This window comes from Dipodomys ordii, unplaced genomic scaffold, assembly GCF_000151885.1.
Source record: "Dipodomys ordii isolate 6190 unplaced genomic scaffold, Dord_2.0 Scaffold71, whole genome shotgun sequence".
NCBI classification, from domain to species: Eukaryota; Metazoa; Chordata; class Mammalia; order Rodentia; family Heteromyidae; genus Dipodomys; species Dipodomys ordii.
In genome coordinates, this window is record NW_012267287.1 from 3,039,444 (window position 1) to 3,056,586 (window position 17,143).

Sequence of the window (17,143 nt, forward strand, 5' to 3'; positions counted from 1 at the left end):
CATCACTGAGGCTCATGGGATGATCTTCCTCCGGGGGAGGGTCCGGGCTGGGCTGCAGGAGTCAGCAATGGGGCACATCCATCTGTCCGTCCATAAGGCCGGAGGTGCTAGCTGAGCGGTGCCGGGCCAGGGCAGTATCCTTCCCTGAGCAGACACGCCCCCGGGGCGGGCCTCCCTCCGAGACGCCGCGTCCCAATCCATCAGGGGACAGAACAGAACTCAAGATGCAGGGTCTTGGCTGCTCTGTGGACCGCCTCTTCCTCTCTACCCCTCTGTGGATGGAGACCTGGGAAGAGGATGGGTGGGTGGGAGCCACGAGGCTCCCAATGGGGGCTTCCCACATGACAGAAGGACCAAAACAGCTCCCCACTCAGAGGGGACACCCAGCGTCCATGGAATCTCCAGCCCGTGCCCCTCCATGGGGCTGTGGGCGACAGCCGGAGCTGGAAGAGGCTCCCCACGCCCAGGGTCACGAGAGGCAGGGTTACAGGACCGGCGTTCCAGAGGGGCGGGGGGGGGGGGGGGGGGGGCTGGCGCTGAGACACGCAGCGGGCCGGACCTCCCTGTGAAATGGCTGGATGGTGGATTTTAAAAACAAGACAGGTTGAGGATCACCCTGGAGGCGTGAGAGAGCTGGACGGCATCTGGGAAAACTGTGATGTGACTTGGAGGAAAAGCGAGAGTGAGCGGGAGACCAGAAAACTCTACGCCCCGTCCCACGCCAGCCTGGGCTCGCCAGCTCGTCCAAGGAAAACGCTTTCTCAACAAATATGCACATGTGCCTGCCTGAGCCTCCAACACCTGCTGCTCGCCTCTGCCTTCGTACTAAACCAGTGTGTGTGTGTGTGTGTGTGGTGTGTGTGTGTGTGTGTGTGTTTCTGTCTGTCTATCTGTCTGTGTCTGTGTTTTTGGGGTATCACTTTGTTTTGTGGGGGAAGGTTGCAGTGTTGGGGATGCAACCCAGGGCCTGGCCCATCCTCGCCGATCTCACTTCCATGGAGCTATCCCCAAATCTGTTTTTATTTTATGTTGATAAATGATTTTCTAAGCTGCCCAGCTGGCCTTAAATGTGTATCCTCCTCTCTGGGCCTCCTGAGCGGCTGGGATCACAGGCATGCACCGGCCATGTCCCCGGTCTCACACTGCTCAGAGATGAGGGGCCAGCCAGCCTCAGGCGCACGCACACGGCCCTGGAGCATTGATGAATGCCTTGGGGTCACTAGGGAGAAAATCGCCCTTCAGCCCAATTAATATAAAAGAGTTAGACCAGATGGCACAAAATTGATCTCCCCTCAGGAACTAAATTCATGTTCTGAGCACTGGTCTCTGCAGTGACTAATAAGCAGGCTCCAAACCAGCTTCCACCGTGGTGGACATCTGTCCCACCGCCCCGGGGCTGGGCCGCAGCTACGCACAGGTTCCACACTGGAGCCTTTCGCGTGGCATTGGTGGGTCCTGCCCTGGGAGATCAGCTGTGTCCAAGGCCACGCTGGGGGGCTCCCAGGAGCTGATTTCACTGCACCCCACCCTAGGTGAGTCCCCTTTGTGGAACTGAAGAGCTGGTGAGATCCTCCAGTTCCGCACCGGGACAGGTGACAGCTTCCATATCCAACACAGCAAGGCCATGCTTCCTTGCTCTTCTGAGAGCCTCCATCCGACCAAAAGCTACCCCAGCATGGCCAGCCTGGGAAGCCTCGGAGCCACCATAAGCCCAGAAGAGCAGGCCAGGTACAAAAGGCCACTTCCACCCCGAGTCCTCACCAAGCTCAGTGGGACCCCCAGTCCTGTCCTGGCTTTGTAGCAGGCAATCCACAAAGGTTGTGGAGTGAATGGAAGGATAAATGGATAGACAGATGGGCGGGGAGATGAGTGTGGGAGGGATGGATGGATGATAGGTAGATGAAGGAAGGATGGATGATGAATGGATATGAACTCTGGATGGATGGATGAGTGGATGGTGGGTGATGGATGAGAGGTGGATGGATGATAGATGGATGGGTGATAAATGGATGATAAATGGATATTTATGATGATAGATGGCTGATGGATGGATGGATAGATTAATGGATGGAGGGATGGATGGGTGATGGATGGATGGATGGGTGATGAATAGATGATAGATGAATGGATTATGGATGGATGGATAGATAGATGATGGATGGATGGATGGTAGGTGGATGGAGGGAGGGATGAATGGATAATGGATAGATAGATGATAGATGGATGGACAGATGATGGATAGCTGAACTGAGGGAGGGAGGGATGGTGGTGGATGGATGATAAGTGGATGATGGATGGATGAATGGATGGATGGATGATCAATGGGTGGATAGATGATGAGGGGAGGGAGGGTGATGGATGGATGGATGGATGATAAATGGAGATGGATGGATGGGTGGGGGTGGATAGATGATGGATGGATAGATGGATGGATAGATGACTAGATGATGGATGGATGGATGATTGATGGAAGAACAGATGATGGATGGGTGGATAGATGGATGGATGGATGGACGGATACACACAAGCATAGACGAGGCATGAGGGACAGATGGAGGGACAGACAGACAGATGGACAGCTTGCCTTGAACATGCCCGGCCTCTCACACCTGTGCCTCCTGCTCTCTCCAGCAGACCTTCCGCTCGTTCTCTGTCCCCTCCCTTCACCACACACGCCCACCCTGAGGACTGCACAGGCACCCGTCAGGAAAGGCCTGTGGGCCCCTCCCCACCTCCAGCGGACGTGCATTCTCTGGGGCCACAGACTCGGGCTGCGTAGACTCTGTTGTGTCTCCACAAGCTGCACCCACACGGAACCTGACGGGCTTTGGAAAGAAGAGTCCCTGGGGCTTCAAGGTGAGAGTGTCCTGAGCCAGGCCAGTCCACGCCCATGGAGCAGAGCACATGGGGCCGACGCGGGCCGAGACCAAGGGACACCTCCAAGCCAAGGGAGGCCAGTGGAGGCCGGACATCCCCAGCGGCCAGGAGCAAGGCCAGGGGCAAGCCATCCACCGATGCTTGTCCAGACCCAGTCCCAGAGCTGTAAGAGCAGGCCTGCTGTTCAAGCCTAGTCTGTGACATGCTGTCCCGTGGCTGGAGCTCTGGAGACCCCAGACTCCCATACAGGTCCCCTTCCACGACCCCAGAGAGCGCCCGCCCCCACCAGAGGCCCCGCCCACTCCCTCCCCGGGCTCCGCCCCCAGAAAGGCTGGGCACCCCAGAGCACATGGGGGTGGGACAGGACCCCTCCCCCACCCAGCGGACACCTGTCAAAGGTGACAAGTTGGGCTCTAAAGAAAGGGAGAGGGAGAAGACGCCGCGGAAAAGGCCCCATAAATCAAAATCAGTCAGCAGAAAATAAATGGAGGAGCGTTGCCATCTGTGGAGCGTTGTGTGTCTACCTCCGGTCTGTTCAAGGCGGAATGCGTGTGCTCGAGGGGGGCCCAACGGCCCTCACCCCGCCCACCTTTAGGACGGTCATTTCCTCGCCATTTCTCACTCCGATTGAACTGTAATTCCCCATCTCTCCTTTCTAATGTCACTGTAGGGAATATTCCTAATGAAATCACAGGGCCACCGCTCCCCACGCTCCGGCAACGAGCGGTAACTGGGATGGGAAGAGACGTCCAGGCACACCCGCCCACCCTGCTCTCAGACCAGAACTCCCCGCTACCGATCCGCTGAGGTATTTAAGGCATTTGTTATAGCAGCTTCTGTTACTTAAATGGCAAAGTTTCCATCATTACCAGAAATAGAAAAATAAGCATGCATGATAATGCCCAGAAAAATAGCTGCAATAAACAAACAATAGAGCCACGCACCAGTGGCTCACGCCTGTCATCCTAGCTACTCAGGAGGCTGAGATGTGAGGATCACAATTCAAAGCCCTCCTGGTAGAAAAGTCCCCATGAGACTCTTATCTCCAATTAACCACCAGAAAGCTGGAAGCGGCGCTGTGGCTCAAGTGGTAGAGCACTCGCCTTGAGCAAAAGAAGCTCAAGGACAGTGCCCAGGCCCTGAGTTCAAGCCCCATGACTGACAAAACAAAACCAACCCACCCACCAAACAACAACAGCAACAACAAACAACAGCATGCTTGAGACAGACGCGGGCTGAGGCCGAGGAGCCGGGAGGGCTGAGCGCGGCTGGCGCATTGATGAACTCCCCCAGCCTCCAGGATCATCATCCAATGACCTCCCGGGCCATTTCCAGCCCCAGGAGTCCCCAGCCATTCTGCATACTAACACACACACACACACACACACACACACACACTGGCCCAGGCACCACAGAGCGGGGAGCCCTGACACCCATGGAATCTCCAGCCATTCTGCATACTAACACACACACACACACACACACACACACACACACACACACACACTGGCCCAGGCACCACAGAGCAGAAGCCCTGACACCCGTGGTTTCTGCCTGAAGCCAGGGCTGGCACCGTGAGGGCCCTGTGTAAACCAAACGCCCTGTGGGCCGGGGCGGGACCCGCAGGACCCGCACAGCCGCGGTGGCTCTGAGACAGAGCTGCGGGCCACGCAGAGGCCCTGCCGGACCCCGGGCCCAGGCTGGTCTTGGAGACCACGGCGCCGGCCCTGGGCCGAGGCCTGAGCGTTCCGACACTCGAGTAGCCATACCAAGGCCCCTGGTACGTCCGTGCGTCACGGGGAGGGAGATGGTCCCGCGATGCAGTGGATACGCGCAGCACTCGTGGCAGAGGCCGATCCTGGGGACAGGGCTTTGGGAAGGGAGAACGAGGGGGGCTATGAAGGGGGAAGCCAGCAACGAGGAGAAACACCAGCACGTTCACACCCTGGACGTGCGGCACGGGCACCTGAAGCAGAGCACGTTTTGAAACGGTGCTCAGTGACTTCCGCGCCGCCTCCCGTGCGTCCTGTGCCTCAGCGCGCCGCGGCCTGAAGGGACGCGTGCCAATGCCGCACACCTTTAAGGAAAGCCTCGGGGTCTGGAAGGTTCTACCTCCTCCTGCTCCAGGACGCTGCCCCTCCTAACCTGTCTGTGCAGAGCCAGCTGCCCCCTTCTCCCACCCGTCCACTCCAGCCCTGCCGGGCCGGACACACGCATCTGCACCCCTGCCGGCCCACCCCACCCCAACACCCCCTGGCCTCTTTCAGGCAAGTACCTGAGAAGGAAACGCGAACAGGCCTGTGAGGGGTTCTGGAAGAATCCTTCTGCCTGTTTGGTTGTGTTTCACAGCGCTCAGGCTAGAACTCAGCGCCCTGGGCATGCGAGGCGGCGAGTGCTCTATCGCGGAGCCGCACCCCCAGCGGAGGTGTGGAGCCCCCCCCCCCCCGCGGTCAGCACCGCCCCATCCCCCACACGGGAACACGGGAGGGGGCTCTCGGGACAGCCTCACGCTTCTGTTTTCCCTGGTCTGAGCCACGCACGGCCACACCGGGAAAACAACAGGAATGAAAGGGATCCACCAAGAAGCTCCGTGCTGCTCGTCCCAGCCAGGGTCAGTTAAGATCAAGACTGCCCGACGGACGGACGGACAGGCAGGAAGTGGGAGTGTGGGTTTTTGGCTAACAGAATAAGCCGAAGATGGGTTTGGAAGACCTGGGGTACCTTTGGGTTTTCGGGTACTGGGCCGTGTGGACTGGCAGAGATGGAGGACAGGACATGCAGGGGGTGAGCAGGGCCGTGCAGGGGTGGGGTAGGGGGGCAGCACCCAGACAGCAGCATGCCCAGGCTGAGGGCCGTCCTGTGCCGCCCGGAGCCCACGGCTCAGGCAGGCGGCCTGCTGGACGCACCCCTGTCCTCAGTGCGGGTGCCCCCCATCCCCCACCCCCCCGCTGCCAAGGCTGGACCGGCCCTCGCTTGGAGCTGAGGAGCCCCACGGAGGCCCACACGCCACAAGCAGACACGTGGGGGTAATGGGACTCGGGAAGGACGGGAAAAGACAGAAGGGTTAAGTTTCTAGACCAGCAAAGAAAACCAAACAAAAAGACACACGATCTTCACGTCTGGAATCTGATTTGTGAGGCTCTCCCCAGGCCCACGCAACACCTTCCTGGAAATAGCTCTGCCAGGTCCAGCATCTGCCTTCAGAACAGCCCAGCCGCCCGTGGGGGGGACGGACGTCAAATCAGACCTCCAGAAAACCTCCTCAGCTACACCACCAGGTTCATTGCCAGCTGGGGCACAGCGGTGGGAAGGATGGGGAAGGAAGGGGGAAGAAGAGGAAGAGGGGGAAGGAGGGGGAAGAAGAGGGAGGAAGGGGGAAGGAGGGGGAAGGAGGAGGAAGGAGGGGGAAGTAGGGGGAGGGAGGGGGAAAGAGGGAGAAGGAGGGCAGCCTCCACCCACATGGCTAAAAATGGAGCTGCTGTCTCCATCAACATGACAAAGACAAAAACCCTGACTGAGAGCCAGTCCACACTGAACAGTGATTGAAAGTTAATGACAGAGGAGCGGAGGAGCACACTTGGCAGAACTCTGGCAGCACATGGAGGCCTTGGCTCTCGGAAGGAGCCTGGCGACGGATGCCCGCCGGAGCCCGCTGGGCATAGGAGCAGGCAGCTTCGTGATGCCCCTGCCCCCTCCGCCGGACCCGGCACAGCCTCTGATCTGTCACCACCGTCTCGTGCCAGCTCAGGGATTGGGCGGACACATGCGCTTGACGGGTCGGAGCGGAACTGTGCGCTCATCTGCACTATTTATTCACACTAACCAGCCTGGCGTGCCCCAGCCTGGCAGCGGGTCCACACGCCATCCAACCCAGTCACGAACACGCATGGCCGAGAGAAAAGACAGCGTCCCAGGAAAGGCTCCTGGCCTGGGACAGGGAAATAACAGCTGACATTGCACGCACAGCACACTCTCCTCCTCCACGGGACGCTGAGCGCGTCTGTCTGTCTGGCGTCCGCTTCCTCCTTGTGGAGGGCACGGGCCAGCCCCGTGGCCCAGGCATGTAGCAGAGCCAGGACCCAGCCACCGGGCAGGACTGGCCCGGGCGGAGGCTGCCACAGTGGGCCTCAGGCCCCCTTCCCGGTGACTTTTGAAAACCACACGCCTCCGTGCCAGCCTCTAGGGTCACATGGGTGTGCACAGACGCCGGGGGGGAGGGAGCGGTGTCGGGTGGCCGCTGGGCATCGGCCTCCTCGCGGGGCGGCCTTCCCGCCCGGGTCTTCCGGTCAGCTTTCTGTTTACAACCTGAGAAGCCGAGATGATGACAGAGATGGTGACCGCTGTGGACAACATGGGGTGGGGATGGGGGGTCCCCAACACACAACCGCTGCCAGGCCCTGCAATTCCTGTCCAGGAGCACGTCTAGAACTTTCCGAACCAGACATGTTCACCTAATCTCTCCTTCACTGCACGGTCTCCAGGTACACCGATGCTCAGAGAGGCAGGCCGCGCGCACAGACACCAGAGGCGCGCAGCGACGGTGTAGCGAGCCCCACGGCCCCAGCAGCCCTTGCCCACGCCGAGGCCCCTCCTGGGTCTCTGTGTGTGCGACGTCTGTGGCCGGCAGGGCCTCGGTCTCTGCCGGTTACTGTGATGCGTGCTGGAGAAGCTGGCCGGGGTAGAGAGCAGATCTGAGGCTGCTGGGTAGGTGGAGGGTGGAGGGAGGTGTGGGGAGGGCCTGGGGTGGGCAAGGGCAGCCTCTACCTCCCCGGGGCAGCCTCCCACACACACTCACCAACCAATGTACTTCAAAAGGCATCCGTCCCCGGCACCAGTGGCGCACGCCTGCCATCCTAGCCACTCGGGAGGCTGAGAGCTGAGGATCACGGTTCACAGCCAGCCCTGGCAGGAAAGTCCGTGAGACTCCAATTATTCCACTCACACGGCCCCCGCTGCGCCCCTCCTGTCTCCATGCCACAGACAGGCCAGGCCTCCAGCCTGCAGCCCAGCGGGCTGTCCTGGGGCCACAGCCAGCCACACCGCACCCAGACCTCCACGCAGATCACATCCACGGTGAGCCAGCTGCCCGGCTGGGCAGCGGCCTGCGGCGGCCCACGAGCAGCACCGAGGCGTGGCTGGGCCGCGAGCCAGCTCCAGAGCAGGGCATCACACCCCTGCAGCCGGGGACCCGGCCAGCAGCAGCTGCGACCCTGGGACTCGGGGCGCAGGGCAAGCCTGCAGGCAGCACCCCAGCTCCAGCACCAAGGCCCAGCTCAAGGCAGGAAGGACGGCAGAGCCAAGGCCCCTTCAGGCCACGCCCCCCATGTTGCCGGGACAACGCCAGGACAGCCACAGGGAGTCGGCCCTGGAATCCCGTCCCACCGCACAGAGAGAGGCCGGCCACCACCCAGCCACACGCGGCGGACAAGTCAGCCCTGAGACAGAAGGCCACTCACGCTGCTCCCGGCAGGCACACAAGAGACAACAAGGGTGCGACCAGCACCGGGCACAGCCCGCCCCTCCACGCCCACGCCCGAGACGCGCCCCGGCGAGCGCGCAGTCTGGGAAGGGTTCAGCTCACACCGCCTAGGAGGCAGCGGGGGCCTCCACTAGCGGACAAGACCCAGGCCGGGCCCAGATTCCAGGACCACGTCTGCGGGCTGACGCTGGGGGTGGCGAGGCTGGTGGTGAGGGTGGTGATGGTGGTGGTGATGGTGGTGGCGATGGTGATGGTGGTGATGATGGTGGTGGTAGTAGTGATGATGGTGGTGATAGTTATGTGGTGATGGCAATGGTGATGGTGGTGGTGGTGAAGGTGATGGTGGTGATGATGGTGATGGTAGTTATGTGGTGTTGGTGGTGGTAATGGTGATGTGGTGATGATGGTGATGGTGATGGTAGTTATGTGGTGGTGGTGATGGTGATGGTGATGATGATGATGGTGATGATGGTGGTGATGGTGGTGATGATGGTGAAGGTGATGGTGGTGGTGGTGGTGGTGATGATGGTGGTGGTGGTGGTGATGATGGTGGTGGTGGTGGTGGTGATGATGATGGTGGTGGTGGTGGTAGTTATGTGGTGATGGTGGTGGTGGTGATGATGACAGTGGTGGTAGTTATGTGGTGATAGTGAAGGTGGTGGTGGTGGTGGTGGTGGTTATAGTTATGTGGTGATGGTAATGGTGATGGTGATGGTGATGGTGGTGATGGTGGTAGTGGTGGTAGTTATGTGGTGATGGTGGTGGTGGTAATGATGGTGGTGGTGGTGATGATGGTGGTGGTGATGGTGAAGGTGATGGTGGTGGTGGTGGTGATGATGGTAATGGTGGTGGTGGCGGTGATGGTGAAGGTGGTGGTGATGGTGGTGGTGGTGGTAGCTATGTGGTGATGGTGATGGTGGTGGTGGTCATCATGGTGTCACCCAGGTGAGACATGGCCACTTAGGTCCTAAAGACACATTAGCCCCCAAAACAGGCGCAGGACTTCCAAGCCGGGCCTGGCTCTGGCTCTGTGCGGGCTCTGTGGAGGTGACCACGGCACAGCCAGCGCTCCGGGCAGCGCCTGCCACCTGGGTGCCCCGCTGCGGCTCTCCGCCCCCTCTCCCATTGTGTGGAGCCTTCCTGCAGCCGGGGCGCCCCACACCCGCTCCCCACGGGAGTCCATTTCCTCTTGTGTTGGACTCAGACAAGCAGCTTCTATTTTTTCCCCATGACAACATAATGTGATTCATAATCACCGGCTCCTGAGATGATAGTGACGGGGCGGGGGGGGGGGACGCTGCCACTGCGAGTCCAGCCTGAGCCACGGCAGAACGGGAGGCGGGCGACCTCCCCTCCCCGGGCGGCAGCGGGCTCCGGAACGGGGCTGCTAATTTGGGTGACAGCCGTGGGCGTCATCCTCACGCTGAGAGCACGCCAGCCAAGCCCATCTCACGGCCCTGCCCGCTCCCGCTGACGAGCTGCGGCGTTCACAGAGGCCGGGGGAGGGGACGGGCTCGATCCCCGAGTCATTACCCCGGCAATATTTCCACAAGGAAACTCATCATCGATCGGGGCTGTTAGAATCTGCTTGGCGCTCGCCCGGTACAATTAAGCATAATGAAGTTACCTCCCAATTATGTATTTTGTTCCGTAGATAATGAAGTGTCTGCTAGGAGGGGTCCTGCCAGGAGCTGGATCGGACGCTGGCGGGAGAGGGGGATGGCGCGGCTGCCCCCCCCCCCAGCTCTCCCAGGAGCGCAGAGCTGCAGAAAACAACCTGCGCGTCCAACCCAGAGACCACGGCGAGGGGCCGGGGAGGAGAGGGCCGGGGCAGGACCCCAGAGAACGACGCAGCCAAGCCGGGCTGCAAAGTCAAGCGGTACAAAGTCAGCCGAGGCAGGAAAACCGTAAGACTCTTATCTCCAACTAACCACCCAGAAGCTGGAAATGGCGCTCTGGCTCAAGGGGTAGAGCACCAGCGTTGAGTGTCCGAGGATCCTCCGGAGAGGAAGAAGCTGCCAGAGGCCCGAGGATCAAACGTCCCATCCAAAGAAAAAGAGAGCAAAGGCCGGTGACTTCGGACAGAACACAGCCACCGGTGCCCGCCAGTGAAATCACATCAGAGCGGAACTCTGCGCTCTTGAAGAGGGGCCGTGACCAGGGCTCTCCACAGACTCACCAAGGGCAAGTCTGCCATCTCCAGCCTGGCCCCTCCCTGGGCACTGCAGGCCCTGCCCCCGCCCCGGGCTGTGCGATCTCTCCCACGCCAGCTCCCGTGGCGCCAGCCGTGGGTACATTTACTACTCAGTGGACGGCGGGAATGTGGGCTCTCGTCCCAGCCTCTCAGGTGCGGGCTAAACTAATAAAACACAGCGAGGAGCCGCTGGGGCGGCGGGGGCTGTGACAAGCACACACAGCCTTCGCCCGGCGGCTCGCTGGGTGCCACACCAGGGCAGACCGCCCTCTGCCCCCTCACCCGCGCTCCCGCCCCACGGACACTGCCAGCCCCCAGGACGCCATCTTCACACTGGGGCCGCAGGTGCTCGGCAGGGGCCGCCTTCAGTGCCATCTGTGTTCTCCAGGGTGAAGAGCTTTTTATCTCCAGCCCTGTGGACCTCCCTTTCATGAATGCGCGGCGCTGGGTCGGGACGCCTCCAGCGGGAGAATGTGCTCATTCCCGGGACAGCAGAGGGCAAGGCCAGAGTGCGTGGGGGGAGGGGGGCTCTCCAGTGTGGCCTTTGTTCTAAGGCATGCGCACGGACGAGGGGTGGAGGGGTGTTTGCAGATCCTGTCACTGCCCCTGCTTCTGTAAAGCCAATTAAACCAGCCATGGCCGCCCCCACCCCACCCCTCCTACAAATAACCAGCACTGAGGGGTCCAGCAACCGTCAGCACAGCTCCTCCATGACGGACGCTGACCTGTGACCTGTGCCTCTGCAGGGGATGGGGGGGTAGCAGGGACACCTGCACTGAGCTGGCACGCCCCACCCGGCCTCCTCCCCAGCCAGCCCTGGGCCTGGAGACACTATTACTATTATTGTCAATAACCACAACGGCTGGCTGAACACGGGCAGCGTACTGTGGCAGATCGACTCGGCAGGCCTCACCACGGTGCCGAGGGCATGGCGTGCGGACTCGACCGATGCAAGCCTCCAGGGAGGCTCGGCGTCTTGCGCGAAGTGGCCACTCGCTCACAGCCAGGATTTGAACTCAGATCTGCTGGATCCACCACAGTGCCTGAGACAGAGGCCCGTGGGAAAGTGGAGAGGACTCAGGTGGGATCGCGTCCCGTGGGGCTGGACTGTCTAGCATTTCGGGAAAACCCTACAGCGCCGACTCTGAGGCACTTTTCCTAAGCTAGTAACGTTACAAGCCGAGCTTTCTCCCCCAAACCTCAAAACTCCAGACATAAAAGTCTCACACCCAGACTCTCAGAACATGCCTGCCTGCGGAATGGGGGGGGATCTTTACAGAGGTCGCCCAGGTCAATTGAGGTCCCAGGGTGGTCCTCACCCAGTCTGTCTGAGGTCCTTGAAAGCAACGTGGGAGACAGCCCAGACCCTGAAACTCCATTGAAGATGCCTGAGGCCCTCAACAAGACAGACACACATCACGGGGTCCTGGGGAGGTGTCCCTCTCCTGCACTGACCTCCCAAGGGAAATACAGTCACGATGGACACACCAAGCGTTACACTGATGATGGGGAGGAGCCAAAATCCCTGTGGGTGCCACAGCCCCCAGGCCGCCTCCTGAGCCAATGACCCTGAAGTCCTGGGCAAATGTCAACACTGCCACCTGCTGATCTGAGCCTCCCCCCTCCCCCCCTCGCCCCCTCTCCCCTGCTTCCCAGCGGAGGAGCTGGGACCAGGACGGGAGAGGCCGCCACTGTGTGCACCTTCCTCGTCTGCCAAAGGTTCCCCAGTGAGCACCTGATCTTCCTTCCTTCCTTTCTTTCTTTTGTTGGTCGTGGGGCTTTCCTGCCTGGGCTGGCTTTGAACCGTGATCCCCAGATCTCAGCCTCCTGAGTAGCTAGGATGACAGGCGGGAGCCAACGGCATCCAACTGAGCACTTAATGTTTCTACTTCCAGAAAATACACATCAAGCCCACGCCTGGCAGACAGCAGACACCTGGTCAATGCACGTCAGGTGTCAATGGCTGATGTGGTCTGAATTTGAAACATTGCTCAAAAGCCCATGGGTTAAGAGCGTGGTCCTGGGGTTGGTGCTGTGGGGCTTTAAGAGGTGGGGCTTAGGGAGAGGACTTTAGGTCATTGCAGAAGGAGCTGTTGAAGGAGCCTGGTCTCTTCTTCTTCCTCTCCCACCATGATGCTCTGCTTTACCATATACCCAAAGCAACAAGACCAACGGACCAGAGACTCAGGCCTCCAAAACTGTGAGGCAAAATCAACATCTCCCTTTATAGAAAAGCCGATACTCCTCTGGTGCTTCACTGACAGAAATCTGACTAACGAAGAAGACGCTACAATTAAGATTTTGTCTGGACATTTACTAAGCAGAAGCCAGGAGAGGTGAGGGAGAAACAGCTACCCACAGTGGCACCCTTGACGCCCAGCTCTCAGGCCTTGTTAATGAGATGGAGACTGAATAGGTAAAGACCTCAAAGATCTAAACAATGGTACCCGAAACCTAGTACCAGCTTACAACCTAGGGCAAAGCCAGCCACCTTTATCGACTGCCAGGGATAGGTACCCTGCTCAGGACACACCCACTGGGCTTGAGTGCAGGAGTCAGCACTGAAAAGCAAGAAGACACTTGGACATGTCCTTGCTCTCCGCATCTCAACCAGCAGTCCCGGAAGCTGAGGGCTGATAACCGGGAAACACCAGCCTCTCCAGAAAACCTCAGATGACCCTGTCTGAGCCTCTGAGCCTCAGTTTCCTCACCTGTACAATAGGGTTGATGGCAACCCCCAACCTGGGAGGTGCTCATCAGGACCAGAGGCCAGCAAAGCCCCCGAGTGCGTGTGCAGAGGGCCCTCGGGACACGCCCAGAGCGGCTCCTCTGCTCTCAGGCTGACCCGCGGGCCACCCTTGTGCTGACAGCTGTTTCCCGAGATTCCCTCCCCACCGTCAGCCCCATCTCCAATGGACGCCAGTCCTCCCCACCCCCATCACGGTCGGGCACCTCCATCGCCGTGTCGGCTGATGGACCCCAGAATGGAGGAGAGATGTCTCACACCCAGCTGGCTGAGCAGCTCTTGTCTCTCTGAGCCGGTTTCCCTTCTTCCCTATTTTTACCCAGGCTGCCAGGAGGCTCCAGGGAGCCATGGTTATAAAGTTCAGCCACTCACAGGCCAACTCCACATGCCCCAGGACAACCAAGGCCTTGGTGGTGCCCTAGTCTCACCTTTGAAATGTGCAGAGTCGGGCCCGCACAGGCGTTAGTTCTGCCACACCAGTCCATAGATGCCCTTCCTCCAGTGACCCGCGCGACCCTCGGCCATCAACGCCAGGCGAGCTCACCAGTCTCCCCCCTGCTGACGGATACGATGCGGATAGCTCCTCCACAGCTCAGAGTGGTCGGGGAGCCTCCCCAAACCAGGGTGCCCTGTAGGACATGCACCGCTGGCCTTCTGCCCCACAGTAAGCCCCCAAAAGACCCTGCAGGTCACACCCAGCCCCAGGACACCCAGACCCACAGGGGAGCCCAGGCTGCAGCACATACATCTCCAAGCTCACGTGAAGGAATCGGGCCAAGTCCATCCCCCAAAGCAGGACAGCAACTCCACAGAATTCCAGTAATCAGGATCACGAGAGGTGGATACACAGGGCCTCCACACCCTGAGCTGCCCAGAGCTGCACCCACAGCCCGGCTCTCTGAAAGTGCTCATGTGTTGGTGGATAGATGGGTGGGTGGAGTGAGCACAGCAAGTGGATGATTAGGTGGGTGGGTGGCTGAGCGGGGAAGTAAGCAGGTGAGAAAATAGATAAACGGTGGCATAGATAATGAAAAGATGGGTGAGAGGATACAGGGGCTGGACGGGGGCGGGGGGGTGCATGGATAGAGACATGGATGGATGGATGATTGATGGATGCATGATGGGTGGATAATGGATGGATGGACAAGTTGATAGATGATGATGATGGATGGTAGGTGGATGGGTAGATGGACTGATGGGTAGATGGACTGGATGGATAAGTAGGTGGACAGATAGATGGAGATATAGATGGATAGATGGACAAATAGGTGGATAGACAAATAAGTGAATGGATAGATAGATATAGATGGATGGATGGATGGACGGATGGATGGGTGGGTGGATGGATGGACAGATGGATGGGTGGGTGGGTGGATGGATGGATGGATGGATGGATGGATGGATGGGTGGATGGATGGGTGGGTGGATGGATGGACGGATGGCTGGCTGGGTGGATGGATGGGTGGATGGATGGATGGACAGATGGCTGGCTGGGTGGATGGGTGGGTGGGTGGATGGATGGATGGATGGACAGATGGCTGGCTGGGTGGATGGTGAGAATGGACAGGTGAGCGGGAAGGCCGGACCTCTCTGACGACCTCACTGACTCTTCAGGAGGCACAGCTGTCCTCCCCGATGTGGAGGACAGACCCTGCTGGGAAGGTTGGCCATCAGCACAGCAGTTAACGGCTGCGAATTATCCATAGTCAATTAGAAAAGGCCATTGTGGCAAACGGGATTTTATTAGCCAATCGGATGAGGTCTGCCAAGGGGCCTGGTAAGAGTCCCCAGAGTCCCCCCTCCCTCCATCCAGGCGCCCCCTCCCTGTGCCCCCCCCCGCCTGCCCCTAGGAAACACAGCTGTGTCTCCCCTAGATGCCCAGCTGCTGTGCTGTGCGCTGGGAGGTATAAGCCCAGCCTGAACTGCATTCGGACTGCCCTGTGTGCTGGGTTTGCCTGTCACCCCAGTGCCAGGCCTCGCTGAGCAATCGAGGTGCTTGGGGAAACATCTGGACCCCAGCACCCGATGAGGAAGAGCAGGAGGACGGACTGGGCCTGGACTCCACCGTCTCCTGGGACATGGAGACCTAATCTCAGCCCATCACCCTGCTCCTCCCATCCCCCCCATGACCTGTGACCTTAAGGCCTCCCAGGGTCAGGGACAAATGCCTACAGAGCCCCTTGGCCCTCAGCAAGCCCAGGAGAGCATCCACTGCCCCTGGTCCCTGTGCCTCGGCCTCCCGGGCCAGCAATCCGGCCACCCCTCCCGGCCCCCGGGGGACCAGCCCCTTGAGGGTCACACTGTTCCCCACAGGCATGTGGGCTTAGTCATTTCTGTTCCTCAAACCTCAGTTTCCCTTTCTGTAGCATGGGCTGACAGAGCTGCCAGGCTGCCAGAACAGGCAGATACACAAATACAGAAAGAAGGTCATCGGGTGACGCCCAGCATGTCACGTCCTTGCCCTGACTCGAGGCTCACAGAGCAGCCTCCTCCCACCAGGCCTCCCACCAGCAGGGAAGGAGGCCGGGGGTCGCCCCAGGGCCTGCCCCAGGGTGCCCGAAAGGCCCCGCCTCACCCCGGGCCCACCAGGGACGAGCAGTTAACTCCACTTGTCACCCGTCTTGGTTAGCTACTCGAGACCTCAGAAAGCCATGGCCTCCATGCTGGCTGCAGTGTCTGCAGGAATTCATGAGGAGCCGTCGGAGCACCGAGCTCTGTGGTGTTAATCACCAGTCTATTAGTGCAGATGCCGAGGTAATGAATCGAAATTTACATCGTACGTAATCTCATTAATTGTGCGATCACATGGAGTTTGACAGTTTTAATGCATTACTAAGGGAAATGTCTAATACATGACAGTAAAGATCTTATCAAGGTTAATTTGCCTTAAATTCTGCAGCTACAGACTTCTCCGTTTCCATTTGAGATAACATGCTTTAACCATGGGGAGCTTTGATCCGGAAGACCGTGTCCACACGCAGCCACGGGACCTCGCCTCTCAGGAGAGGACGGAGGATGGCTGAGTGCGGTGTGCCGGCCGTTTGCCCCACATTGGGCAGCCATAAGCTCCTCCCTCGGCCCCTCGGCCCCAGCCACACCTACATTCTAGAAGGCCCCACGGAACCCCTGGTACCCAGTAGGTGCTTTTCATTCTTATCCAAAGCACACAAGTGAATATAGTAGGTCATCATAAATGAATGCAAGATACCTATGGAGAGACAGACAGATGGACAACTACATCACCAAATCAAACCAGGGAGAAAGCGGAACTTGGGAAGGGACCTTGAGGGCTCCCAACCATGAAGGAGGAGGAGGAGGAGGAGGAGGAGGAGGAGGAGGAGGAGGAGGAGCTCCGTGCCCACCTCTCAGGGGGCAAAGACCATGTCCACATTCAGTTATATTCAAAAACACTCCAGTGCATCTGCTCCCATGCACTGAACTGTAAAACAGCCACTATTAATACCACATTCCCCAGGGACATGACCTAATTCTTTCAGTCAACAGACATTCACTATTATGCGTGCGCAGGCCCTGGGCTCAGTGCTGGTCACAAAGAGCCGGGTCGGTGCTCCATATTCCCCGACCTCCTAGGGACCACGACACGACATCGTGGATGCGATGATGGATGGGAGGACTCCTGGCTGGGGGACCAGGGCACCTGAGGTCTGGATGGGCCACAGTAGACAAGCGGTGGTCAAGAAAGGAAGAGCAAGGAGTCGGTCTTTTCGGGAAGATGTAAGGTACATAAATGCATACGCACCCAATAACACAGCCCCAAAATACAGGAAGCAAAAATAGGAATCAAAAGGGGGAAAGACAACTTGACAACGACCACTAGAGATTTCAA

The 17,143-nt window shown here is 59.1% G+C and overlaps 1 protein-coding gene across 1 annotated transcript in view; it reads right to left on the reverse strand.

Annotated features, from left to right (window-relative positions):
• The window catches only part of Sorcs2 (sortilin-related VPS10 domain containing receptor 2), a 150,077-nt gene extending 139,152 nt beyond the window's left edge, over positions 1-10,925 (reverse strand). The window contains exons 1-4 of the mRNA XM_013023893.1: positions 10,833-10,925; positions 9,779-9,834; positions 6,455-6,620; positions 4,709-4,843 (exon numbers count right to left, since the gene is read on the reverse strand). Of these exons, the coding sequence (XP_012879347.1) occupies positions 4,709-4,843; positions 6,455-6,620; positions 9,779-9,834; positions 10,833-10,925 (450 nt within the window). The remainder of the gene's footprint in view (positions 1-4,708; positions 4,844-6,454; positions 6,621-9,778; positions 9,835-10,832) is intronic.
• Between the last annotated feature and the right edge of the window lie 6,218 nt (positions 10,926-17,143).